At 47.4% G+C, this 26,359-nt stretch overlaps 4 protein-coding genes across 7 annotated transcripts; 2 read left to right on the top strand and 2 right to left on the bottom strand.

Moving 5' to 3' along the window:
* Window positions 1-319: 319 nt before the first annotated feature.
* Window positions 320-2,371, bottom strand: LOC129598204 (uncharacterized). Its single transcript, XM_055495985.1, has 2 exons — window positions 2,350-2,371; window positions 320-1,373 (listed from the first exon to the last, which is right to left on the bottom strand). The coding sequence occupies exons 1-2, from the start codon at window positions 2,369-2,371 to the stop codon at window positions 331-333; spliced, it is 1,065 nt and encodes a 354-aa protein (XP_055351960.1). The 3' UTR covers window positions 320-330.
* Window positions 2,372-11,875: 9,504 nt separating this feature from the next.
* LOC129598192 (uncharacterized) lies at window positions 11,876-13,402 on the top strand. Its single transcript, XM_055495973.1, has 2 exons — window positions 11,876-12,200; window positions 12,271-13,402. Exons 1-2 carry the CDS (start codon window positions 12,047-12,049, stop codon window positions 13,194-13,196), a joined length of 1,080 nt encoding a protein of 359 aa, XP_055351948.1. The 5' UTR covers window positions 11,876-12,046; the 3' UTR covers window positions 13,197-13,402.
* A 105-nt stretch (window positions 13,403-13,507) lies between these two features.
* Window positions 13,508-15,116, top strand: LOC129598190 (uncharacterized). 2 transcript variants are annotated; one of them, XM_055495971.1, is made up of 3 exons: window positions 13,508-13,821; window positions 13,900-14,579; window positions 14,648-15,116. In XM_055495971.1, the coding sequence occupies exons 1-3, from the start codon at window positions 13,671-13,673 to the stop codon at window positions 14,843-14,845; spliced, it is 1,029 nt and encodes a 342-aa protein (XP_055351946.1). In that variant the 5' UTR covers window positions 13,508-13,670; the 3' UTR covers window positions 14,846-15,116. The 2 variants fall into 2 exon arrangements, with proteins under 2 accessions (XP_055351946.1, XP_055351945.1); XM_055495970.1 differs by having other exon boundaries at window positions 13,900-15,116.
* An 8,882-nt stretch (window positions 15,117-23,998) lies between these two features.
* On the bottom strand, window positions 23,999-25,948 carry LOC129598189 (uncharacterized). Of its 3 annotated transcripts, XR_008691666.1 has the most exons (3): window positions 25,665-25,948; window positions 24,542-25,530; window positions 23,999-24,488 (listed from the first exon to the last, which is right to left on the bottom strand). XR_008691666.1 is itself a non-coding variant. In XM_055495969.1 (2 exons), exon 2 carries the CDS (start codon window positions 25,026-25,028, stop codon window positions 24,612-24,614), a length of 417 nt encoding a protein of 138 aa, XP_055351944.1. In that variant the 5' UTR covers window positions 25,029-25,530; window positions 25,602-25,948; the 3' UTR covers window positions 23,999-24,611. The 3 variants fall into 3 exon arrangements, 2 of the variants coding, with proteins under 2 accessions (XP_055351944.1, XP_055351943.1); XM_055495969.1 differs by having other exon boundaries at window positions 23,999-25,530; window positions 25,602-25,948; XM_055495968.1 differs by having other exon boundaries at window positions 23,999-25,530.
* Between the last annotated feature and the right edge of the window lie 411 nt (window positions 25,949-26,359).

Below are 26,359 nucleotides of genomic sequence, written 5' to 3'. Positions count from 1 at the left end.
GCTCATTTCTGGGTGCCGCGCCCATCGTCCTTTGGTTGACTTATTGCAGGATAACCCATGGTGTCCGTTAGTTTCCACTTGCTTACCGCATGCAGTACAGTTGTGCGCCACTATCACTGGCAATCCAAACCGCAGTGCGACACCGATTCGGACATCGTCGTCTCTAAGGAATGTTCCCGTTCCCTCTAAGGAGCTGCTTGAATAAATCACTCAACTCCTTTTTCGGATGGTAACATGTTTTCAAGTTTAGTAGTACGTTTTGCTTTGAAATACATACAGCGTGGTAGCGCCAAGTTGAAGACACTTAATTTTTATTTTATTGTAATTTAGCTAATTACAATTTTGTTTCCAAATATGCTCGTACTGATAGCCGTTAGCTTTGATTACACAACGAATACGGGATTTCCACGATCTGAGTGCATTTCGAATTTTAACAATTGAAAAGGTCTTCCACTTGCGGCGCGCGACACGTGCCAGTTGCCTGTGATCGCGCGCGTCGCAGCACTTCAAAATTCGCTTAAAAATCGAGTTGACCGCGTAGTCCATCGGCGCAGCATCTGGGGAATTCGCCAGCCATTCTTCTTTCGGAATGTACTTCACTTTCTCTGCTTTCAGCCACTGGACAGTTTCTTTGGCCACATGGGAAGGGGCACTGTCCATGTGCAGGACAACTTTCTTGGCGTCCGATCCGTGTAGCCGCGGTACGTCTTTTCGGATCATTGGCTTCAGGACGAGGTCGATAAATACCTTGTGATCAACTTTGGTCTCAGGGGGAACGACGTACATTGCGGTTTGACCGCGCCAAGAGATCCCCATCGCGAGCATCACTTTTTTGGGCCAGTTTTTGCGTGGCAGCTTTTGCCAACTTTCAGGAACGACAACATTTTTGCGCTTGTAGTAGAAGTCTGTCTGCCCGGATAAATCATCAGTAGTAATCCACATCTCGTCCATTGTTAAAAGAAATTTCAGTTTTCGTCGCGATAAATACCTCAAAAACGTCTTGGCGCGATGGGCCCGTTGTACAGCTTGGGTCGCCGATAGCGCGTGGACCTTCTTATTTTTCGTCAACTTCGCTTCCAGATTCTTCACCAAAATTTTTTTCACGGATACATGAGAGATTCGTAAACGTCGGGCGATCTCTCGAATAGACGGGGGATTCGGAGAATCTATTAATTTTTCCACTTTGCGGATGATCTTCGGAATGCATACTGTAGGCTTGTTCTGCGCAGGCAATTTACGCGTCTCCGGTGGGCTTCCACTCAACACCAACTGATGTTTCTTTATAATCCGTTCAACTGTACTCTTACTGAGCGGTCTCCCAAGCTCAGATAATTTTTCCACAATTTTCCGAATAGACAATCCACTGGCATGTACTGTAGAGAAACCACTACAGCCTTACTTTCAGAATTAGTTTCTCGAGGCATTTCTCAACATTTCAACGAAAGCTAAATTTTATTGCACTGGAAATGAAATTCGCTGCAACTTTGCAAGTGGCAGTATGACAGCAGACTACAGGGAAATAATCAGATCAGTTTTAATTGCGCTGTCTTTAACTTGGCGCTACCACGCTGTATGCAGTATAACCATTTTCTATGTAGAGGCGAGTTTTATGCTCCTCAAGTCTATACAAATAAAGAGATTCTCGGGACTGCCAACGTTTCAGCAACCATGAGAAAAATCTATATTCTCCGGAAAAGAGCAGCACTGCCTGCACTGGCTGCCAGCGCCCAGCGGCGTGGCACTAGCACTTTCAACGCTGTCGCCGATTTGCGATCTGGACACCCGGTACCAAAATACAGCGTTCCAGTCTTCCGGATTATTTGTTTTCCAGGGCAAATCCATGCGTGCCTGACATCGCCAAGAGCTTGTGAAATTTTCAGGAAAAGCCGTAGAGTAATACACGCTCGCTCAGCAGGTAATAATGTAGCGCTGTCAAGGAAGAACCCTGATCTGATGCGTGCCGGCATCTGTCGCGCTGTTTGCCGGCAATAGCTGCTAACAGCATCACCTGTGTGCAGTTATCTTTCCGAAGGCACTTCCGGTTACCTGCTCCGATTCCTGCTTGGTGCAGAGCAGACGTTTTATTAGTACGAAGATTGCCCCCGATTTTAATAGTGCTATGGCGGCGTTGCCACACGGGAATAACAGGGAAGACGGCGAAGTTAATTACAGCCCCGTAGGCTAGTGTATTATACAATGCGAGTGGTGTGGTTGCATTCCTGACGGGAACCAGCAGTTTATCTGCAATCGACAGTCAACAGATTGATATGTCTGCCGTCTGCAGCCGCCGATGAGGAAAAGCCGACGGAAAGCAGGACATAAGCCATAAGCAACACGACTGTAACATACCCAGGTCGGCAACAGGGTCCATCCATCAAAGCTGTGTCTCGCAAGGTGTATGTTGATATTTCCTGATGGTATAATATTATAACAGCAGCAAATATTAACATGCAGCTACAGCGACACCGTCAAGAAATTTGAAGAATTCCAGAAGATAGTACTTAATTATTATGGATATGAAAACTGTAAAGAAAAGGAGATATTGTGGTCGGTGAAGAAAAGGAACTTGCCCAAAATTTTTATTTTTTTGCACAATATCAATAAACATCTGCCATTAAAGCCAAGTACAGTATTACGTGCAACAAGAAATACGTGTCGTGCAACATCAACCTATAAACTGAAAGTATGCAATCATGGTACAGTTCTCCCTACGCATATTTTACATTTCGCCCATACTGAAACCAACAGTTCGTTTACATTGTCGAAAGAGGTAGTGGTCGCCTGGTCGGTTCCCTAGTCACAGGCGCCAACGCCTATACGAGTATAGCTCCAGCAGATGAAAACTGCCCCAAAAAGGTCGAGAGACCTGGCAAGCATTTTCAAGTGACGTGTTTATCGCTCACTCAATCAGAATCTTTCACAGTGCTTGTGTGGCGATTCCAGACGCATTACTACCCTAGGCCTATATGATAAAGCCAGCATATATATTTATGCATCACGCAATGCCACACCGTCTGTGATCGTCATTGTCAACACTGTCCCTGAACGGTGCCTTGGGAGGTGCAGTAGCGGCAGAAGTGATTCCTCGACTGCAGAGTTAAAAAAGGCAAAAACAATGTCCACAATCCAAACTGCTCGTCAAAGAGGGTGTGGAGGCATTAGTGCCAGTAATAACACGTGTACTATGCATGGGGCTGAGAAAAGTTTTCTCAATTCACGCAGAGCACACTTTTTAATACTTTTTTATTACTTGAATTGTTTTCTCTGAAAACAACGAAGCCACGGATGGAGCAGCATTCTTCACGCATGAAGTATACATAAACGAAACGTAGGTACGCATAAACTGTTCTGCATTCAGAAAGTTCTAGCCATAACTGACTTTGTCTCTCCCAAGAAACTGCCGGTAACAAGAATGACGAACACTGCTAGTGTAACGCTGGATACCATACCGTGTGGGGGATTGATCACTGATGGGCAGAGTGCAGTTCACAATGACCCGACACTGTAATACGCTCTTCCATGGCCAACGATCATCTTGCAATAAGCAAATAATCATGACATGACATTTTGTCGTCGCCGTCTCCGCAATGTCCGCATCCACAGCCTCTCTTTGCGCCGACCGACTCGGTGTCCCGGAAGACACTTCCGTTATCTTAGCTGGGCTCGGGCACGTACCGGAGGGGATTCCTCTTCGAGTTAGCAACGACAGAACGTATCACTCGATCAATTATCAGAAATTCCAGGGGAAGTATAGGGGGAATTCAAGCACTCGCTGTACTTGCTGCCGTCAGCCGGCTGGAGTTTTACGTTGTGGCTTAACATGGTGCCTATGTATCGCGCCTGATTTAAGCGTATGTACTGCCGTAACGTCACACTCCAGGCGGGTGACGGCAGCAAGTACAGGGAGTACTGGCCTCCGCAGTTAAATTCCCCCTATATTTCCCCACATAGAAGCGGACGTGATGCCGTCCGGATGTGTCGCACGGCCACAAATTTCGTTGATATGCGCCATGTTAGTTACTGCGGGCAACAGAAGGAGCATGGCCTATTCTCGCACTCAGTAATGGTGCTCGCATTTCGGATCGTCTACTGTGCTGTACGCGTTCTTAATTGTTGTTAGTGCGGCTACACAGCGCACACGTTATTGAAAAGTGGAAAGGTAAAATATACGTACCGAAAAACTGCTGAATTACAAATCCACAATCCCACCGGGATTCCATTCCGTTCGGCAGTCTGGCGTGCACGCCGACTGCCGAACGGAATGGCGAAGCTGGCCGTTGACGGATCATACTTATCGGCGTAGGTGTTGGGTAATTATAGGTTGTCAAAATGATCATCATCGTAACTGCTGATTAATTCCTCACTATCAAACCAAATCAATGATGGGATGAGCCAGTAAAACGCAGTTTTCCTTGTTCGGGATTCAAAATGGTGGCTTGGCAATGCCGCCGAATAGCTCGATGGGGATCGGCTCGTCGGCGGTGTAGGAGCGCTGGATGAGTGAATAACTTTAGTTGCCTTTGCTCGCAAAACAATCAACAACCCGAGACGTCTGCCCAGCACGAGTACAGCCAGTTCACATGGTACATATTGCCTGCACGTTATGTAGAGTGCCGGTACTAGTACTGTAGTCGGCGCGCTCACATTCAGTCTCCGACTCTCCAGTGTATTCTTCTGGACCCGACTAACCCCGTATTTAATGCTGCCATTACCTCTTCCACAATACTGCAACAGCAGCAGCTTTGACTGCTGTCTCGTAGACTGGTTAATCCACCGTAACACGATCTAACGGCTATCTCAACCAACAAGATGCTGACCGGAAGTCCGGAAATGACATGACAATTATTCAGATTATGAAATACGGAGACAATTCGCCCCACGTATGTAATGACGAACGGCAAGATACAGTATGGCAAGATTCTTGTTACAAGTAATAAGGACAAGAGGCGCGGTAGCAAGAGCTGGGAACTTGCTGGGAACAATTGAAACATAAGAATGAATCTAAAGGGAAAAAGTAAAAGTCTACTGTACAGCAGCAGGATTCTACAGTGCGCTAACATACAAGGTCAACACGCTCTACAGCTTTTACGAAGAAGACAATCATACTGTACTCATAATAACTAATTCATAGCTGATGCTGAAGGGCAATGAACAATCTTATTACATGCAGGTGGTACCAAAAGGCAAATTAACTACCGATATCGTCACAATACATTCGTGCGAAGTGCGAATGACACCGCAATGACAGCCGAAATTACGATACATGACATAAGTGACACTGAGAAAGGAAAGGGGAATTGTTTACGGCGATGATGGTCGGAGGAACCCGAGGTGATCACGCACGGAGAATGATGCGGCGGTGCGGTAGATTCGCTCTGCACAAAGCGGCCGATGCGAATCTGGTACAGCATCGTCTCTGCAAAAGAAATTACTTTTTTAGATCATTGCTGGCTGATAGGAAGTTTTCGGTGCACAAGTTTTTCCTGTTGTACTGCATTAAAAAAAGTACTTATTGGTTACAAATACTGCCACTAACCTTCAAAGCCACAGTAATTTTCATCAATCCAGTGAGTTGTTATCGCGCTAGATAACGCGAGTCCAAATAAACCGCGCGCTTAATAGTAAGGCGATTACCATTAACACTGCCGATGTAATGATGGCCAGTTTCCCATAAGAAAACCGTGATGGTGTAGGTGGTGAATTCCCCTGCTTGGCAGGACATGCACAGCATTCCTCTACTAACTGGAGGACTCCGTCCGGCGTTTGGGCAGCAAAAAGCTCGGCAAGCGACACATTGGCCAGCTGAATTGTCTGACCATTGTGTATCAGCTTGATATTCAGTGAGGCGTTATGGAACCTGGCGGTGGAGACACACGTCAAACTGTCATGTGCGCAAGCCATACCTATAACAACGATGACATATATCGGCACAAAGTTCACCATGGCTGTTGCTTAATTCCGCATTATAAGCAGACGCAAATGTCTGATATAAATTCCATTTTGATCTCTAGAAGCGCTTGCTCAACGGCAAGTGCTAAACAACAGTACAGAGCACAGCTTCATATTAGCTGGCATCGCGCACTGCGCGATGCCAGCTAATGTATTATCAATGCCCCGAAATCCTAATTACTCCGATGGACAAGAGCATTGATTAAGAATCATGATCCTTTTAATCCGGTAAACAATAATTAATATTTTTCTGGCTGATGGCGCGTAAACAAGGTGCCCGGTGATCCGCTCTGGACAATGACATGCATCTCCAGTTTCTGAATTTGTTTTGGGGTTAATGTCATAATTAGGATGATGTCATCGCCGACCTTTCGCTGTTGAGAGTCGTGCATGATAGAGATAGACCCGCAGTATTATGGATTAGCGCTTAACTACTCGACGAGAACTACGGAAAAAGTGGGATGAGTGCCGCGTCGCCGATACAAGATCAACATGTACAGCGCCATGTTTGACCAGAAAAGAGACGGGTGTCTTCAAGCAGTCCGCATACTGTTTCCTGCCATTGACGCTACGGTACAATTAATTTCGGTAGATTCGCTGGTGGGGAAGTTCACGCACAGGGCAGAGAAACGGACTGGTAAAGGTCAAGACGATGGCCGAGTTTGCACCAGCCTTGCGGCCGATTTCGATGAGTATTGCTGGTCGGCAGAGAGATATGTACCGTACATGTAATCGTAACATCTGTAATAGAATTTGCCCTTTTAGCAACGCTTCCGTCTGCCTTCTCCGATATATTCTTGGCACAAGAGCGGGCGCCGGAAATTAACACGAAGGCCGCCACCGAACCCGTAATTAAGATACTGCTTTAGCAATACTGTCACGCGGGAATAGCAGGAAGATGCAGTTAATTATTGCGCTTTAGGCTCGCTTAGAATACACCGCGCTTGATTTGAGCAGATACCGAATTTTGCATCATTCTGTTCTATTGTGGTACGCACTGTATTCCAGATCGAGAAATGATTGCATCCCTTGTGTAATATTTGTGATTTACTGTTGATCATAATAACGAATAGCGTTGTGATTTTAATTTTGTGGGTACTGCGCCGAACATTTACTACTGCAAATTCGAGCGCAGTCACGACATTGATATTGTGGTTGTTAGGGACTAGAGTGGTCAAAATGATCGCCATCTTGGCTGCTGTTTAGTTTCTAACAACCGCACAAAATTGATACCCGGGACGAAAACTTTGTTGCATTACTGTCTCTGCTGCATTCTGTTGTACAAGTAGCACAGAGCTGTTGTGTTGTTTGCCACCAGCTTTATCGCGTTTGCCACCAGAGAGTTCTACAGCATATAACCATCGTGATACGGATATAAATTCTATATTGAATTATATCATAAATGGTCAGCTTGATCGGCTCTTGGAGATTGCCGACAACGGATGCAGATGATCGACATCCCGAGACGTCTGATAAATTCAGAAGCGCCAACATTAAGGCTGCCAGTGCTGCATAATGCGCACAAATTATGTGGAAGCGGCAGTTTTATTGCTGGTGCTCTTGCTAACCGTGTCCTATGTAGTTTTTTATTTTCTATGATCTGTGCACGCTGTTAGTTGCTGATGCAACCGTCATAATATTACTGTTGATTAATGGGGATTATTCTCCTTTAATGGCACATTGGAATGAGAAATCTGAATGAGTCGCAGGGTTTGCTAATTTTTTTAAGAACCGGTGAAAACTTAAAAGGGAAAGTATAGACGATGAATTTTATAATAAAGTTAATCAAGCACGTACTTGAAAGTAAACATGTACCTGTGCTTGGCATGTGGTTCTTAAATACTGCGCTGTACATAATACCGCGTTCAGCCGCAACGTGAAACACCAGCCGGGTGTCGGCAGCAAGAACAGAGAGTGCTTGCCTCAGTCCCTATAATTCCCTTTATACAAACAGAGTACAGTACTACTCCGCTTAGTACCCAACTGTATCGTTACTAAGTCAGTCAACTGTTACTAAGCTTACAGTTGTTAGATGTCTAAGCAAAGGTTGCACGGCAGCTGATTACGAAACTCGGGTTTTAAATACACTCGCGTGTAATAAGTTGTGAAGACTGTACTTTACTTCGATGACACAGTGTTATTTTGACAACACAACAGGCAAGTGTTTGAATATCTGCGTAATGAGTCACACTGAGCAGCGGAAGCGTCACTCAGTATCCCAGCAATGCCAGTTTCTTTCTGGGTAACCTTTTTCACAGTCGCTTTAACTTGCTGACTTTTTCTGACAACGAGATGTGGCTTCGATGGAAAGATACCGTTGCCGACTGAAGTGTGCAACAACCGTGCCGTTTGTCTTATGTGTCATGCTTTCCTTGACCAGTTCCTCATCGTCAGCCTGTCCGACGGCCGTACCGAAGGCCTCCCGCAACGTTACCTGCCACTACAGCATCGCCACCCGTTAGTGAATTTTTGGCATAATTAAAGCGCTAACCTCTCATACAGAACATATACCATTCTTTTCGCCTTATAGTGGAGCGAATCGTGCAGGAAGCGACGTACAACCCAGCCAGCGAGAAAATCCAACTGGTTTTTGAGCAACCAGTCCCAGGTGCCATTCGCAGCTTGGTTCAAATGGTTCCTGTCGAGTGCCTCCGGCGCCAGTGCCTCCTTCACCTGGCCTGTGCACAACGTGACATACACCACTCCGCTGCAACTCCAGCACATCGTCTGGATACACAATAGCCGCGTGCTGGCGTCAGTTAACAACGGCCACATCAGCAGCGCCGGTACCTTGGACCTCAAGCACTCTGTACACTCCCGCCCGTCACCGGCATCCGCCTTCGCCGACATCAACGTGACCTTGACCCTGAAGAGCGTCTCGTGGCAGGCCAGTGGCGACTTGTCCTGCATGCAGCCGTGCAACACCTTCCTGCTACCAGCCATGCCATACTGCGCGTTACCGTAAGGCCGAACGACATCCCCTTCTGCGGCAGCCAATACCAGCATTCCCGCCTGCAGGTCTTCCCCTCCGCCAGCGAGCTCTGTGCAGTCGCCATGTCCAACATCAGCGTGCGGCGCGGGTCCGACGCTCAGTTCACCTGCGCCGCCAACCTCCGGGTTGCCGGCAGTACGCCGGCGTTTATTTGGCGCTTCAACGGCTACGTGATCGCCGCTCCCGGGGACCACCCGCTGCAGGCCCTGGTCAGCGTCCTAGACACCCATCGCGGGAGCGCCGTTTCGGCCGCACACTTTCCCTTGCGCGGCATCTCCACGGCCAAGGAGTTCACCTTTAACGTCTCCTACCAGAGCGCGGCGACGACGGTGACCAGCACTGGTCCAGCACGCTGGTAATCTAGCGCGCCGACCTGCATATGTCGGCACGCGTCGAATGATGGGTGCGGCCCGACGCCAGCCAGGAGGTGTGGCGCCGGCAGAATGTCTACCTCGATGTTGTAACCACTCTGGCCGCCTAATTGGCTTGCGGAACGCGGCTAGTAGCAGTAATAGTTTATCCGTGCAGTATGCCTGATGACCGTTCCTTGTTTATTTGTTTTTGATCTGCTCTGTTGGTGTTCGGGAGTTATGGCTGCAAGAAAATTCCAAAAGTGCATATGCATTCCAGTGTACCAAAAGTTTCATTATGGACCAATCCTCTTTAAGTTTTGCACATAAAAGCAGCTAAGTATCAAAATCGTTCAACACCGAAGCAGACTTGCACTTTGTTTTTCAAAGTTTAAAATGAATTTCAGAAATTTAAAAATTCGTTTTAAATTTGAAAAAACTCTAGAGCCGTGGTTTGGTGTAAAAACGGTTTCCATGCAAAATTTAAAGAAGATCCGTTGAAAACGAGGCTTTTGGTACACCTGAATGCATTTAACCTTTTGAAATTTCTTACCGCCATACCTCACGAACCGGATGTTGCGCGCACAGACAGTTTTACGCCTAAGGGCTATGTGCAAACTATCTGGCTACAGATTGTCATAAAAGCAAAAAAGTGTTTGGAAGTGCGCGGGAGTGATGTGTGCACACGGATTTGATACCATGTACCGGGCCAGTTCCCTTAAAGCAGGGTCGAATCTACCAGAGTTTCAACAGCAAAAGGATAAATGAAGCTATCGAGCTTTTTAGAAAATCTCAGCCGGACCCTGATGAAGGCAGTATTGTACGTAATTGCACAAACAAAAGCCATGTCGAGTACCATTATTTCCATCGTCAAGGACATTCATTGCAATTGTGTACTGTACCTCCGTCGGTTCTCAATAAGCGCGGTCGGGCGGACACAATTACAGTTAAATTGCGCTATTTGAAACATCAAAACTAGCTATATAACCATGATGCCGCAACAAAGAGGAATTACTGTGAAAATAATATTATTATTAGAAGAACTGAATTGCTTTGTGTGATGTGTTGGTTTCAGCACGTTTTTGTATGGGCAACAATAAGAACATGATTTTGTTAAACTTAGGGTACACAGTTACCAGTCTAGAACAAGACAGCCGAAACAGTCCATTACGATGCTCGGACGGTTTTTGACCGAAGCAGATTTAATCTGAAATATCCAATGTTTCTGGAAATCCGATAAGTTCGCTTCGCAAGAGCACGCAGCTTTAATTTTCATTTTCAGCAAATAAACGGCCGATGCGGCGCCCTTTTATGAACGCTAAGTTTCTGCGTCGCAAAAGTGGTTTACACTGCAGTTGTATCAAAAGAAAAGTAAAGTCAAAGTCAAAAAGCAGTTAAACACAGTGTCAGCCGAATACTACCAAAACAAGTATGCGCAAATAAATCGTCACTGATGCATTCACAGGTATCATGAGAGTTCAGAGCCAGTTGGTGCAGCAGCAAAGAAGTGGACGCTGCCGTTCTCGGCCGACCGGCCGAAGACCGTCACGCGCGCAACGTGACCGTCCCATAACAGCCGCACACGGCACGGGCCCTTTCGAACAGTTGAGAGCTAGTTTGCCGTATTCAAGCCAAACAAGCGGCCGGAGTGGCTACAACATTCAAATAGGCGGTCTGCCGGCGCCACACCTCCTGGCTGTCGTCCTGCCGCACCTAACACTCGACTCGCGCCGACATGTGCAGATCAACGCGGAAGATGACCAGCGGGCAGGTGAACGTTGTCGCCGTGCGGCTGTAGAAGACGCCAAAGGTGAACTGTTTAGCCGTGGAGAAGCCGCTCAGGGACACGTTGTCTGTTGGAATGTTCTGTTGTCCCGACGGTTCACCAAAGCGGATACAAAGGCCTGCAGCGGGTCATTGCCGGTGACGGCGCTCACGTAGCCGTTGAGCGCCAAAGAAAACCTGTACATCGCCGGAATCCCGGAGGTTGACGACGCAGTTGACCCGAAGACTTACGCAGACCTAACCATGGGGACCGGGAAGAGTTCGCTGGCGGAGGGGAAGACCAGCAGGCGGAAGTGCTGATGTGAATGTAGCGAAACACCAGGTGTATTTTTTCACTGGCTGGATTGTGTATCGCTTCCTGAACGACTCGCTCTAATGCAAGGCGTTTACACAGTTATTTCTCTTAGTAACAGGGTGGGTCCATCTGTATCTTCTTGCCGAAAAAGGTCACTATGACCGTTGATGACATCCTGCAATAATTTGCAATAAAATTACCGCCATTATTAAGATGCTGATTTGCGGAATGCACCACGCAACTGTTGTATCTGTTTTGAAAATGAGACTTATTAATCGAAATTACCAAGTAAATTATTAAATACATACTGCGTTCCGCCTAGTAAGTGACTGTATCGTTGCACCGAGTCAATTGTTGCTGAGCATACAGTTGTCGGGTTCTACGTAAAGGTTGCACGGCAACTGAGTCAGAAACTCGAGTATCACATACAATCGAATTGACAGAGTACAGTATCTGTATCTAAGGACTCGTTGTAAATACGTACTTTGCTTCGATGACAGTGGTTTTTGTTGCATTTTTACCGTAACCAAATTTTTGATTATCTGCGTATAAAATTACAATACACTGCGCAGTGGAAACATCGCTCACCATTTCATCAACTAGTGTCTTTCTGGATAAACTTTTACGCAGTCGCTTAAACTAGCTGACAGTTTCTGACAACGAGATGTGGCTCCGATGGAAAGATACCGTTGCCGACTGAAGTTTGCAACAACCGTGCCGCTTGGCTTATGTGTCATGCTTTCCTTGACCAGTTCCACATCGTCAGCCTGCCCGACGGCCGTACCGAAGGCCTGCCGCAACGCCACGTGCCACTACAGCATCGCCACCCGTTAGTGCAGTTCTGGCATTCAAGCGCTAATCTCTCATACATAACATATACCATTCTTTTCGTCTTATAGTGGAGCGAATCGTGCAGGAAGCCACGTACAACCCAGCCAGCGAGAAAATCCAACTGGTTTTCGACCAGCCAGCCCCGAACGCCGTTCGCAGCCTGGTCCAAGTGATTTCCGTCGACTCCGGCGGCAGCGCTTCCTTTTCCTGTCCGGTGCACAACGTGACGTTCACCACTCCGCTGCAACTCCCGTACATCGGCTGGACGCACCAGGGGCGTGACTTGGCGGTACTCGGCAACGGCCGCCTCATCAGCGACGGCCCCTTCGACCTCGAACATTCCGTCCGGTCCCGCCCGGTACCGGGATCTCCCTTCGCCGACGTCAACGTGACCTTGGCCCTGAAAAGCGTCGCATGGCAGGCCAGCGGCGACTTGTCCTGCCTGCAGCCGTGCAACACCTTCCTCCTTCCATCCGTCAGGCTGCCGATTGCCGTCAAGCCGGGAGACGTCCCCTTCTGCGGCAGCCCATACCAGCTTTCCCGTTTGCTGGTCTTCCCCTCCGCCAGCGAGCTCTTTGCAGTCCCCATGTCCAACGTTAGCGTGCGGCGCGGGTCCGACGCTCAGTTCACCTGCGCCGCCAACCTCCGGGTTGCCGGCAGTACGCCGGCGTTTATTTGGCGCTTCAACGGCTACGTCATCGCCGCTCCGGGCGACCACCCGCTGCAGGCCCTGGTCCGCGTTCTCGACACGCATCGTGGGGGCTCCGTGTCGGCCGAACGCTTTCCCCTGCGCGGCATCTCCACGGCCAAAGCGTTCACGTTCAGCGTCACCTACCTGAGCACGGCGACGACGGTCAACAGCACACTGTCTGTCAGTCACGTGGATCTCAACACGTCGGCGCGCGTCGAGTGCTGGGTGCGGCCCGAGGCCGACCAGGAGGTGTGGCGCCGGCAGATCGCCTATCTGCATGTTTTAACTACTCCGGCTGCCTAATCGGTTTTTTAATTCCGCTCGATAACGCTTTTTAATTATGTATCAGAGTACGGCGTTTGCGATGACCTTTTCTTAGGTTTCTCGTATTATTTGATCCTGTTCCTTGTGACGTAATGATGATCGCTCTGTTTTTCTCATAAACGGCTCGCGATCAGTGTAAAATAGTACACTGCGTGAACTGTTCCTAGCCGGCATCGAAGCTGATTATCTGGATGTTGCATGGCAATACATAAACGTATACTGTTCGGTAACAGCATGACGGTGTTCGAGTCGCCCAAGTATTTAGCTGGCCTTTGCGGACAGGTTTTACACTGGAGTTCAACATGCTTTCCTATACTGTGTACATGCATAGGGTAAACTGCAAGAACTCCATCGCTTGCTCAACGCGTCATTCCGGTCAGTGCTTTCCAATTTAATTATTTTTGATGTCGCAGGAGCGCTGTTGACCTCTTCTGACAGCAAGATGCGCCTTCGATGGATGAACATAATTCTCTTCTTAAGACTGCTGTAGTGCCGCTTTTAATCTACGTGATCGTTTTCCTGATCTATTCCTTTTCGACTGCCTGTCCGCCTGCTGTAACGAAGGCCTGTGGCAACGCCACCTGCAACTATACCATCGCAACCCGTCAGTGCATTTATTTACATTGAACCTTAACTACATTCCGACACTATCGCGTCAATGACTGCGTGTTCTGTCTTGCAGTGGAGCGAATCGTCCAGGAAGCGACGCACAACCTAACTAGCGACAAGATACATTTGGTGTTTGAACCACCAGCTCCGAGCGCCACTCGCAGCCTAATCCAGACGGTCGACGTCGATTCCGGTGCGAGCGTTTCCCTCCCCTGCACCGTGCACAACGTCACCTACAGCATTCCGCAGCAACTCCCGGACATTTTCTGGACACAGAAAGAACACTTTACTGCCATTCTCGGCAGCGGCCGCTTCACCAGTTCCGGCGCATTGGATGTCCTCCATTCCGTTTATTCCCGTCCATCGTTGACAGCTCCTTACGCGGACGTCACCGTCACCTTGACCGTCAAGAACGTCGCGTGGAAGAACAGCGGTGACCTTGTCTGTTCCCAGATGTGCCGTCCGCCCTTGGAACCCTGGATCGCAAACATGCCCCTCTGTACCGGCCATAACCAGCACTTCCGCCTGCGGGTTTTCCCGTCCGCCAGCGAGCTCTTCCCGGTTCCCATGGCCAACGTCAGCGTGCGTCGCGGGTCCGACGCTCATCTCACTTGCGTTGCCAACGTCGGGGAAGTGGCCAGTACACCGGCCTTTATTTGGCGCTTTAACGGCTACGTGATCTATGCCAGTAACGAGCATCCACTGCGGATCCTGGCCAACGCTGTGGATGGCCGTCCCGGCGTCTCCGGGGAGGTACATTATTTCCCCTTGACCGGCATCTCCACGGCTAAGTCGTACAACTCTGGCGTCTACTTCTACAGCAGCACGGCGACAACGCTCACCAGCACGCTGGTCGTCTACCGCGTGGATCTGCACACGTCGGCGCGCGTCGAGTGCTGGGTGCGGCCGGATGCCAGTCGGGAGGTGTGGCGCCGGCAGACTGCCTACCTCGATGTTGTGACTACTCCCGTCGCTTAATCAGCTGGCCGAATACGCAAACCCTGAAGCGGCGAAAGTAACGGGGAGTACGGCTGGCAGAGTACAGCTGGCAGATGCTGATGGGTGTTTGATAGCCGCTGTACACCTTCCCGAAACCGAGAAGCTTCGCTTCGGTCTGCTCATCCCTAAACCGGTACATGTTTATCGTGGTTGATGCCACGGATTAGCGTTAAAGGACACCGCACTGCTTTTACATTTTGGTGGAAATGCAGCGTTCGGGAATGTAAAGTTTAAACGATATTACGGAAACAGCGGTCACTTCAGACACAACGTTGGTGTCCTAGGAACGAGTAAAGGCACAAGGCCTTTTTCGTGGAGTTGTTGGTGGCAGTATCCAAACATTCGCGCAGTACATTCCGAACCAGTACATTTTTCGTCACATATGTTTTAAGGTAAAGATATGACAAAAGTTCGCAGGGTCGCAGTGCAGAAAGTACTCTTCACGGTTTGCTTGTGAAGTTCGTCCATACATATATATGGAAGTTTGCTTAAATTGCTCCGTTTGGCCGCACATCTCTGGCTGCTGATGTCGAACGTAACAAAATCCGACATTTTGCGAGTGATCCAAAGTCTAAACCGTTTATCAGTGTGTTACTAGCGCCTCGTATAAACACTTAACTACACAATTACTTTTACCAAATAACCACCAAATAACTTTTTTCCAAATGCCGGCATCAACAGAGGCCGCAACGCAGTCAGTCACCTGGCCGTAACAGCGCGGCGGTAATTTACCTGTATCTAGTACGCGCTTACAGCGTTCTGTGCAAACGCCCGGCGGGCTTGTATTTCACTTCCGCCCTAAGTTAATAGTGCCCCCCAACGATAAACCTCTCAGGCATTGGAACTCCGTTGAGACAAATTTGGCGTTACCTGGAATTCCGGTTGCAGCTCTTCGGAGCAGGGAAATACGATACCATACAACCAGATCGTAACCAGCGAGTGATCTTTACTCGACAGAGCACGCTCGGGTAGTATATTTGAGCGCCGACACAATTAGCATGTCGGTGGCGCCTTACTGCAGCCATTTCGTTCTTTCCTTCCCCGGAGTCAGTTCAGCCGGCACTGGGAGTGGTACTTCCGGAATTGCACGGGAAGCCTGGGCGCACGTAATTTCGCGGAATGCGCGCCAAAGAACGGTGGTTCCGTTTATTGTTTGATTGGCATAGTATTACTCATAATTGGATCCGGTTATTCCCTACACCTTGCACCAAAAATAGTTTTGACTATTCTCACCCTAAAATAGCGAAACATGGTGGTCAAAGATGGTGTCCGAGAGAATAGCCATTTCGAAATTGATTTTATCCGAACGAGCAATGTTATACTCCATACTCGTACAAAAGTTAAGCTCAGCCAACATTAAGCAAAGAATTTTGACTTTCCATAAATTACTTTTAAGAAATGGTGAATTTAGAAGATGGCATGGACGTGGAAATTCGAAGTTATCCATCTGTTAGTTAAAATTGGCTGCTACTGAAACACAGTGAATTAACATGTTTCACGCTGCTACTTCGGGCAGAGGGATAATTTCTTGTTTTGTTTTTCTAGAAACTGCAGTATACTAGTGACCGTGTTTGGCCAGTTCACGGAAGAAGTGAGACTTTGCACAAACGAGTAATTCGAATTCTAGCGAAAGGCGCGAGCAGAGTTTTGGATAGGAGATTTCTAACCAAGACTTTAAAAGGTTACTTGATTGGCTAAAGGTGGCATTGCTGTAGTAATAGGTGACACTACGGCAGACCTTTTATACAGGCTGACAGTTACAATGAGAAATGTCCCAAGAAAAGCAGCAGATTACTCAGCAGACGCTACTGTCAGATATGACACGGAAGCAGAGCGAGGAAAATGTGGCAAATAGCCTTTATTGGTAACAATAAAGCAACCACAAACAAAAACAGAAAAACCAGTGCGGTATCACTGTGGAAAGTAGCTGCCAGCGAGCTCGTAAGAATCGTGATAATGATTCAGCGTGCTGCAGGTATGCAACAGCTGATGCCGCAAAGCATGGGATCGCTCGTAAGCGAAATCGCCCCAAATTCCACCCCAAGAGTGCAGAAATGCGCTGATTGGTCAGCGTAGACAAAGTATACGCTGAGCGAGCAGCGTAATATAGCGGCACGAATGGCGTTGCCATGTGCGGGCGGGCGACAGAGCAAGCCACGAGAGGTGTCTACCGCCTCGAGTGAGCGGTCTCCGACACTGCTGCAGCGTTAGTGCAATCGGCAGCAGTAATTATCCATCGATGCCGCATTTCGCGTTAGATTTAGGGAAGATCATCATAAAGTTACATAGACACCGTGAAGACTTCCAAAGTTAAATCTGATAATACGTATTACGTAGTGTGCACCTGCGTAAGTACCTGCTGTGAAAGCAGTGTAATAAGGGCCGGACAGTCTAAATGTTATTGCGACAGAATGCAGAGGACGATAAATGGCAAGACTTTTAGCAGGAACATGACTATTATGTAAAATCCGAAAATATATTTATAGCGAAACCCTTTTGGCACTGGACTGAGATCTTCTTTTTCACAGCAGAACTTCCGCGATGTCGAAAACCCACAAGGCTTGTTGATTTTATTTTTCGATACTGCGAAAGTTCAGGACGATTTCGTTCCATACGTACATACTAGGCAAACAAGGGATACAGACTGACGTACTACCGCAAAAGGCATTAAAATGTATGGCGTTGGTGATTTACATTCCACAATAACTCTAGATCGTCCACACTGTTAATCACCGGTGACGTTGAAGTGTAAATTAATATCCTCTGGATTTTGCACGGCAAGGCAGCCTTCGAATTTCGAATTATTCGCTAATGCTAGCATTAGCAAACTGCACCAATACGTTTACAGTACAGCGCTGTAAAGCTACTGGTGCAGCTGGCTGAACCAGCATAACTGGGAGATTGCAGCCACGTAGACGAAAACAGACTTTTTTACTTACTAAATAAGCGCTGATCAGCCAAAATTAAATTCAAACAATGCCATTTTCTGATTTATTCTCACAATAAATGGCCGGTGAGTAACGCTGTGGCGTTAGGAAGGACGCAACATGGCGAGAATTTGAAAACACCGTTAACTCAACACTTTAATGGCGTTCCTCGCGGCCAGCGATTTCGTTTCGCTGAAAACTAACGAACCTGCATAGAGATACTTCCCTAACTGAAATCCCTTAATGATGATAATTACCTTCATTCCTTGTACAATGAGAATTGCAAGATCAGGAGCCGTAATAACTTGTTTGTTTCCTTTAACTGGACCCAGTTCTGCCCTGAACGCCTAGCATTTGCGCAGGTTGGGCGGAAACCATCCGGCCGGTGTCCTAGCTCAGGCAGCTCGAGCCCCTCGGGATTCCTGGATTGTAATACAATCACCTGTCTCGTCTTTTTAACGAACGGCCGACCAGAGTATGCGTGCCCATCTAGCAACTCTCCCTTTGGATATTTTTTTGTATTACTGTTCTGCATACAATCACATAAACATCTTTGTTTTTGTTTCGGTTTTTTCTGTTGCTGCAATCTTTACAATGCTTGGACGTCAAATGCTCAGAGGAGATGCTGTACCGATGTCCCAAAAAATAAATCCAATCTAATCTTATGGGACATGTACCGGTATGTACATGGTACCAAATTCCTATAAGTACATGTACGAAAACTTTTATTTTAATTTCACAAAATTTTAGAATACATAATAAAGTTCTAAAAAAACGATGCTCTCTGGTTCGATGTGAAACCGAAGATCGGTGCATAATGTGACTTTTGGTACACTAGAATACATTAAACTTCGGAGATTTTTTTTCAGGCATAAGCCACAACTCGCAAACCCGATGTTGTGCGCACAAACGGTTTTCACGCCTTTATGTAAGTACACAAATATCTGGCAACAGAATGCCATAAAAACAGCAAAAAATAGTTTGGGAGTACCCAAAAGTGAGTGTTCTCGTGCACGTACAGTCGTACACTAATTTGACACCATGTACCGGGTTCTTTCCCTTAGACACGTGTTCGTCTTTGCTCTCTTTTATACGAAAAACAAGGTCGAATATCCTGTTGCCGTTCCACGTCACAGTGGTTGCGAACTGAAGCCATGCATGACGTATTAGACATGCGCAATCGCGGCTGACTAATTCATGTTTGTAGCATTGCCGTTTTAAGCGTTACGCAAAGGGTAAGTAAGTACACAGTAGTGCTTTTGGCTAGTTGCCGTCAAAGCGGCGCAAGTCTTGTGTTTTCTTATGCTTTCTTGTGTTTTTCTAATTTTTGCTTAGGTTTTCGAATTTAGATTTCATGCCGTAATAGCTGAGTGCCGAAATGTTAAAGTGCCGAAACGACCGCATGCCGAAGTGTCATTAAGCCGAACTGTATGTATGCTGTAAATTGTACAAGTACTGCAATGCGCTTACTCTGCTGGTCTGTTCGCCGTTTACGATCGATGCAGTTCTCCAAAGCCCAATATCAAAACAGTACTTCTACATACAGAGTACGTAATTTACGAGGAGCAAAACCTGATTGTGTTCTTGGTTTCCTTAATAAGCTCATTAGAGACACCAGGAAGACAATCAGGGAATTGTTGTTTCTGCCGACAGGTGGAGTATCTGACACCCTGTCTGTGGCTGTCTGAGATTTTCTGGCTACATCAACGGAGCTGTTGTTAACTTATTATGAACAACAGTAAGATACGCGAAGAGTTCGTTGGCAGCGGGGAATCCCAGCAAGCGGAAGCGTTTGTGTTGGCTGGCGCAGCAGAACGCGTCACCGAACTTTCGCCGCACGGGAAACGTTGCCGTAGGCACAAGACAGGACTGACCACAGGACAGGTCGGCATGGGCCTCCCAGCAGACGTTTTTCAGAGTGAACATTACACGGACGTCAGTAAATGCCGGTGACAGACGGGAGTACAGGGAAGAAGTCAGGCATTGAAGTCAGAGCATGAATTTACGCACCGACAGTACTGCTCGTAAGCGGTAATGCTGTTATGTGCTGATACTGCGGCACTTGCTTTCTAACTGGCGCTATTGCAGCTTGTGTGATCCTTCGGGTTAAGTATTCGTGGAAAGCCTGCCATATCGCGGTTTAAGTACCTTACACTATGCAGTACTCGTACCGGTTCTGGACGAATACGGTACTAAACACGACCCCGGTTGCGAGGAGCCAACCAAGCCGCTAATGTAGGCATGAGACCAGTATTCGGTGTACAACATGGTACGACTAACACCGATGATCCACGGATCGCCAAGCCAGCAAAGAGTGGCGGAGTTACTGTGTTGGAATGAATCACCTCTTACCATGATCAGCCTCTCCTCAGTCACGCTGTGAGTAAAATATGGCTTAATGCTTTTCCCCTGCTTTCGCCGCTGTAATGCGGGAACTCAGTACAGTAACATGACACGCATCGGGTCCGGTAAAGCACATTCCCGGCAACAATTTTCTGTTCCGCTGCACACGTACAGCTTAAGTCTGCTTCTTCGCAGTGACTTCTCTACTGCGTGATCGATCGTCTCACTGAAGCGATCCATCGCATTACTGAATATGTACTGAATAAGACGTAAGTTAACGCTGACCGATCGGTTTTAATTCCAGACAGGAGATTATAAAATCAGAACACAAAATTAATGTACAGATCCGTTTGCTTTTCGTGCTTATTGGACAGCGCAGCGGCTAGTTATAACAATGGATCGAGTAAATAAAACTAAGAGAAAGGCGCAAATCACAAAAGGTCTGCGAACACACACCATAGATGGTGTGTGTTTCGAAAAAAAACAAATCGTGTTGGCGAAAAACAACTCAAAGAAGAGCAGTATGACTTACTGAAATACGTAAAAATTACACCAGACCTTTGTACTAACGGACGAAATCATACATGAAAATTGAAATTAGTAATGAATATTACATCAACTAACAAATGGTAATTTATAATTTTATACAGTACATCAAAACTGTTACATTATGCAGTCTGGATCAAGCAGATTCGCTGAATTAACAGGTGCATTCGCTTCCTTGTCGGCACATTTCCGCGGATATGTACTTTAGAATTTAGATCGGGTTAAAACTTCAGGCGGAGTTGGAAATGCGGATGTGGAATTTGCTACGAGTAGGCCATATCTGTAGCGTCGTCGCGGCGCCGATCACCGGGTTACTGAAAATATAAATCGTGAAACATGAGTACGCTGGTTTAATCTTCAAAGAATTAGCAGATTGCCGGCTCTGTAAGGACCAAATCCCGGGTATATCCATTCGAATTAATGCCGGAGTTTCACTTACCACAGTCGTCTCTGATTATTCGTCCATCGCGCGCTCCAGTAAATAAGCCACCGATAGGATCAGCGCCACTCGAAGGAAAAACCCTTTAATACGATTTTCCTCTGCCCATGTCGTGCGTTTTCCTTGATCCGGCTGCTGGGCTTCGGGGTCCTGGCAGTCACCTGTCGCCAAGAACATCTAATTACATGAAAATGACACGAAAATGTTACATTGATGTACATCCATCACAAACAGTATTACTGTTAACTTTTATTCGACACCAGTCAGCTTACAGATCAGATGGGCTAGCACAGGTTTACACTACTTAAAATGATCAGAATTTAAACATTGAAAAAACATCCAAAATCGTTAGTCCCATTAGTGATCTTGGGGCGTGCAGTCAGTGTACCCAAAACCGCAGCTGCATTTCCTCTGACTACTGCAAGGCTTAAGCGCTGCCTTAAAAAAGGCCGTAGATCGTGGTTCTCCGGTAATTTCGCGAATCTTACGGCCGGCGAAACGGATGAGCTCAGCAAAAGATACTCCAAACGTACCGAACGTTTCCACCGCCAGAGGGTAGAAAAAAATATCCCAGTTCTTCGACGAAAGCATATTTGTTGCGCTTATAGTTTTCAGCCAACTGGGCTACGCTTCCGGCTTTTCTTGAACTGGCACTAACATGGGACATGGCCACAGTGTCCCAGCACGTCGCATCCCAAACAGTATTACTTCTTCTTAACATAGCTAATGCCATAGGAGCACTCACTCAGGTGTTGTTGGTCTTGTGGATCGCTCTCAATTTTTATGTAGCCGGCGCACTGATAAAACAGTAGCAAGATGATCGAGCCCACAACGATCCGCAGCCAGAGCTGGAAAGGGCTGAGGCATACCTTCCGCGTATTACCGCTTGTCGCGTTTCCGCATTCCAGGGTCCCAGTCAGTTTCGGGGTTGAATTCGCCGAAGAATTATTAGAGACCGGCGTTGCCGGTACCTCGACAGCGTCCAGGGCGCTCGAAGGTGCAATGGGTAAGGAAACATTATTCACCACAGGAGAGCGTGTGTCAGCGCCGATAGCAAAATTCCCAACTGCGGAGTCGGTGGTGGCGTTATTCTGCAGGGCGACGGCGGAGAATGCCGCTACGATGTTCGCAATGGGCAGCAGCATTTCGCTAGCTAACGGGTATATCTACTGTACGCACAAGCTTTGGCAAATGCAGTGAATCTTCTTACATCTGCTCTCCGCAATGAATGCCAACAAGTACCCGGTAAGACGAAGGTTTGCCGGTGCTGTGCCTTGCAGTTTCTTGCTCAGAGTTGACATGGAACTCGAGACTTGAATAGCATGTTCCCGGCCAAGCTATCCTGTTGCACGTAAACACTAACCAGACACCGCCCACACCTAGTGACAAAATTAATGAACGACCACGCTGTACTAGCATTACTGGCTCACATGGGACGATGAAGTTGGAAGTTATTCCGGAAGTTACATTGTGTGACAAAATGAGCGCCGGATACAGCTGCGGGTTTCCGCCGGCCGATACTGACAAGCTGCAAGTTGCCGGTAAACAATTGCCACGAACACACCCACTGACAGTCTTCCACTAGTACGCACAGCTACCGTGGAATTTTTTCGTATTACGGGTAGGAGATGCACGGTTACCATGATGTAACACTGCGCCGGCTGACATATACCAAAGTGGGGTCAACATACTTCATTCATGTTTCGCCTTGGCTTGCTTTAGTTTACACAAGATCACAGTGCATCTTTTTTTGGATGCTAAAAATTATTGTACTAACGAGTACCATGCTGTAGTGTAATGACTGGGCTCGACAGAACTTTACATTACAACACAAAAAATCCACCTTGGTGTGTGTACTGGCAGACTTGAGCGCAGCTTTTTTGTCTTTCTAAAAGCTGTCAATTATTCAGATAATTAGATAAATTATTAGTTGTAACAGACAAGCACGAGGAGATCACGAGTGATGCTTTATTGTACAGATAAAGGGGGAACAATACTGCGTGATAGCAGGAAAGCAAGAACAAAAGCCCTGATGGCTAATTATCTAATAGCAAGTGTATGCTAGGAAGGTTCTTGAGCGTCTTCAAGGCGTGTAAAGAAGCAACTGGCGGCAAGCACGTGCTGTGTGCCATCAGCTGTGTGATGATGCGCAGACTGGACTCTATCCAACGCGAGCGTATGAACGCTGAGTCATACTGCGAGAGAGGAACGAGAGAGCAAGTGTGGCTCAGTGTATGCGCTGCGTATATCCGCTTCAGCGGATAAGTGCAGTGCAGCAGCACACGTACGTACAGCGAGAGAGGTGATAACGGCAAGCAATGGTGCGAGTACGTCCTGTGTGGACCGTACGCACCAGGCGCAGTCGTACGCCTCTGACATAGTAAAATTTTTTAGAATCACTTAAAAAAGGCTAGCAAATTAGCTTCCCATACACTTCTATCACGATTTTTCAACTGGCTTTGGTAACAGGGCGCAACACGCCGACATCCAGTATCGCATTTTCACTTGATTAGTTAGGGAGACTTCGCTGCTCTCGGGTCGACAAGTTTGGAGTACATATAAGGTGCACATCTTCTACCTCAAAACACGACACCGTGTATCTCCACCCATTACTCGTCTTTCGCTAATTGTGTATGCAAAATACGGCGAGGATTTCCAAATATGTTGAGGATGCAAATACGGTGAGGAGTTTTGTGTTATTCTTGTGCTTTAGTCGATCACATCCAGTACCAGTTCGTGGCTAGCAATTTTCGAGTGCCTAAATAAGTTTTAACATTATTTCTTTTTATTTCTGTGCTTTTCTACAAATAACAATTTTTTTATATGAAATGAATTTTGAAAAAGGCTTTGGCGATGATTTTGCTCTCCAGTTTTGAGGCTTACTTCCGATCTCATAGTTGTACAATATTATTTTTTATTTTACGGCTGGATGCTCTAACAACAATATCTTAGCGGTTACACCAAGGCTGCGCCAGACTGCCAGTGCGCCTCGACAAGCGGTAGCGTGGTACCGGCGGAATTGCTGCAGCAGCATGCATGCGTAAAAACACAGAAACTACCAACAGGTCTCCAGCAGATTACATAAAGGACATATCAGCTTCAAAAGGTCATCGGTTTCGCTGCAAAGACCTCAACAGAGACTGGAAACAGCACATGCAGCAGCGTTACCGTACGCGCGCGTGGAACATGCTGACGCTGACGGGGACCATCAGCCAGGCCACGTGACTCTGCCTTCTCACCATCAGTTTTTCCGGTGGCCTAATCTTGCAGCGCACGCTAGGCAGCTTGTTCAGCACTGGCCAGACACCGGCAAGAAAAGTTGCCATAATGGCGGCTGCACCCGTTGGCGGCATTCGTTAAACGTTCAGTTCGTTAAGTTTGCCGACAAAAATGTTGATTGCATACCATCTAAGACGTAAATAGAATACAGTTATCTATGCAAGTGCATACAATACTCGTACTTGCCACGCAACACCGCAGTAAGCCGCTCTTCAAATTGACAGCTTTTAACTGTCATCCAGAAAAGAGAGATCAAACGGCCGGAGTGGTGATAACATCCAGGTAGGCGATCTGCCGGCGCCACACCTCCTGGCTCTCCTCGAGCCGCACCCAGCATTCGACACGCGCCGACGTGTGCAAATCCACGCTGCTGATGGAGAGCGCGCTGGTGACCGTGGTCGCCGTGCTGCTGACGGAAACGCCGAACGTCAACTGATTGGCTGTTGAAATACCCCGCAACGGGAAGCGCTCCGCTGCTACGGAACCGCCGCGACGATCCACCACGGCTCTGGCCAGAGCCTGCAGCGGGTGGTCGGCCGGAGCGGCGATGACGTGGCCGTTGAAGCGCCAAATAAAGGCCGGGGTCTTCTCAGTAGCCTGCAGGCGGTTGGTGACGCAGTTCATATGGGCATCCGCTCCGCGGCGCACGCTCACATTAACCAGCGGCATCGGAAGAGCTCGCTGGCGGAAGGAAAGACCAGCAGGTGGAAGTACTGGTACTCGTTGGAGCAGAAAGGTACGTCGCCGGGTTTCAGCACAGCGGGCAGCGTGGCAAAAGGCGCGAGACAGGGTTGGGAACAGGTCACGTTACCGCGGACATTCCACGAGACATTTTTCATGGTTAACGTTACAGTGGTGTCAGCGTAGACGGATGTCGACGACGGACGGGATTGTACGGAATGCTGGAGGTCGAGGATGCCCTCGTGAATGAGGTGCTCCCTGCTCAGCAACGCCAGCGGGCGTTGGTTGTGCATCCAGAAGACGTCCGGAAGTTGCAGCGGAGTGCTGTAGGTGACATTCAGCACGGCGCATGGGAAGGAGGCACTGTCACCGGAGTCGACACGGACCACTTGGACGAGGCTGCGCATGGCACTCGGTATTCCTCGCTCAAACACTAGATGGATCTTCTCGCTGGCTGGGTTGTAGGTGGCTTCCTGAACGATTCTGTCCACTGTAAGACAGACATGGTTTATCTACGTTTTAGGCTTTTAGCATTAATGATAACATGCTTATGCAGCATACATAATCATGAGGCACAGTGCAAACTTTAAGAGGTCCATGCAGCAAGGCCGTAAATGCACGTACAGGTGGCGATGCTGTAGTAACAAGTGCTACTACGGCAGGCCTTTGGTACAGCCGTCGGACAAGCGGACACTGAGGTGCTGGCCATGGAAAGCACAAAATAAGTCCAAAGTGACGCTACTGCAGCGTACTGCAGTCGACAGCAATAATTATCCATCGATGCCGCATTTCACATTTAGGAAAGGTCACGATATCAAGTTATAAAATCATCGTAAAAAAACAGACTGTTTTAGCCTTTTAGGTATGATGGGATTGTTGGTATGATGATTTTGGTATGATGAGATTGTTGGGCGATTCTTCACTGGCAGAGCAATTCAAGAGCATTACGTAGTTATAAAAAATGCGCACCTGAGCATAAAATGCACAATAAAAAATTAATAATAACATTAATAATTATTAAGTAGTAACCTATCGTCAAAGCCAAGTACTGTACATACTGAAGTAAGCAATTTCTTGTACCACTAGTACCTTACACTGTTTAAGCACCTCGTTGCCGTGCAACACCTGCTGATAAACTGAAATTCGTACGATCGATCCACTCAGTGTATGATTATATATATTAGTAATTAAAAAATGATCCCTTGCTGAAAATAATATTACTAGTAATAAAAACATGGCTGTACTTACATTTATGTAAAGTCTGTTCACTGATTCTTTAGGCTACGAAAATAACTACAATAAGTAAAACCTCTTTCGAA

Source organism: Paramacrobiotus metropolitanus, unplaced genomic scaffold (assembly GCF_019649055.1).
Source record: "Paramacrobiotus metropolitanus isolate TYO unplaced genomic scaffold, Prichtersi_v1.0 Parri_scaffold0000117, whole genome shotgun sequence".
NCBI classification, from domain to species: domain Eukaryota; kingdom Metazoa; phylum Tardigrada; class Eutardigrada; order Parachela; family Macrobiotidae; genus Paramacrobiotus; species Paramacrobiotus metropolitanus.
This window is presented reverse-complemented; position numbering and strand designations above follow the sequence as displayed.

Bases quoted from the DNA above. Each gene is read 5' to 3' on its own strand.
- LOC129598204 (XM_055495985.1), bottom strand. From the start codon at position 2,371: ATGGACCCTGTTGCCGACCTGG. The intron at 1,374-2,349 runs GTATGTTACAGT...GTTTCTCTACAG, and splicing joins GGACCCTGTTGCCGACCTGG to TACATGCCAGTGGATTGTCT.
- LOC129598192 (XM_055495973.1), top strand. From the start codon at position 12,047: ATGGAAAGATACCGTTGCCGACTGAAGTTTGCAACAACCGTGCCGCTT. The intron at 12,201-12,270 runs GTTAGTGCAGTT...TTCGTCTTATAG, and splicing joins CCACTACAGCATCGCCACCC to TGGAGCGAATCGTGCAGGAA.
- LOC129598190 (XM_055495970.1), top strand. From the start codon at position 13,671: ATGGATGAACATAATTCTCTTCTTAAGACTGCTGTAGTGCCGCTTTTA. The intron at 13,822-13,899 runs GTCAGTGCATTT...TCTGTCTTGCAG, and splicing joins CAACTATACCATCGCAACCC to TGGAGCGAATCGTCCAGGAA.
- LOC129598189 (XM_055495968.1), bottom strand. From the start codon at position 25,818: ATGGATAATTATTGCTGTCGACTGCAGTACGCTGCAGTAGCGTCACTT. The intron at 25,531-25,664 runs GTACGTGCATTT...TCTGTCTTACAG, and splicing joins TTACTACAGCATCGCCACCT to TGGACAGAATCGTTCAGGAA.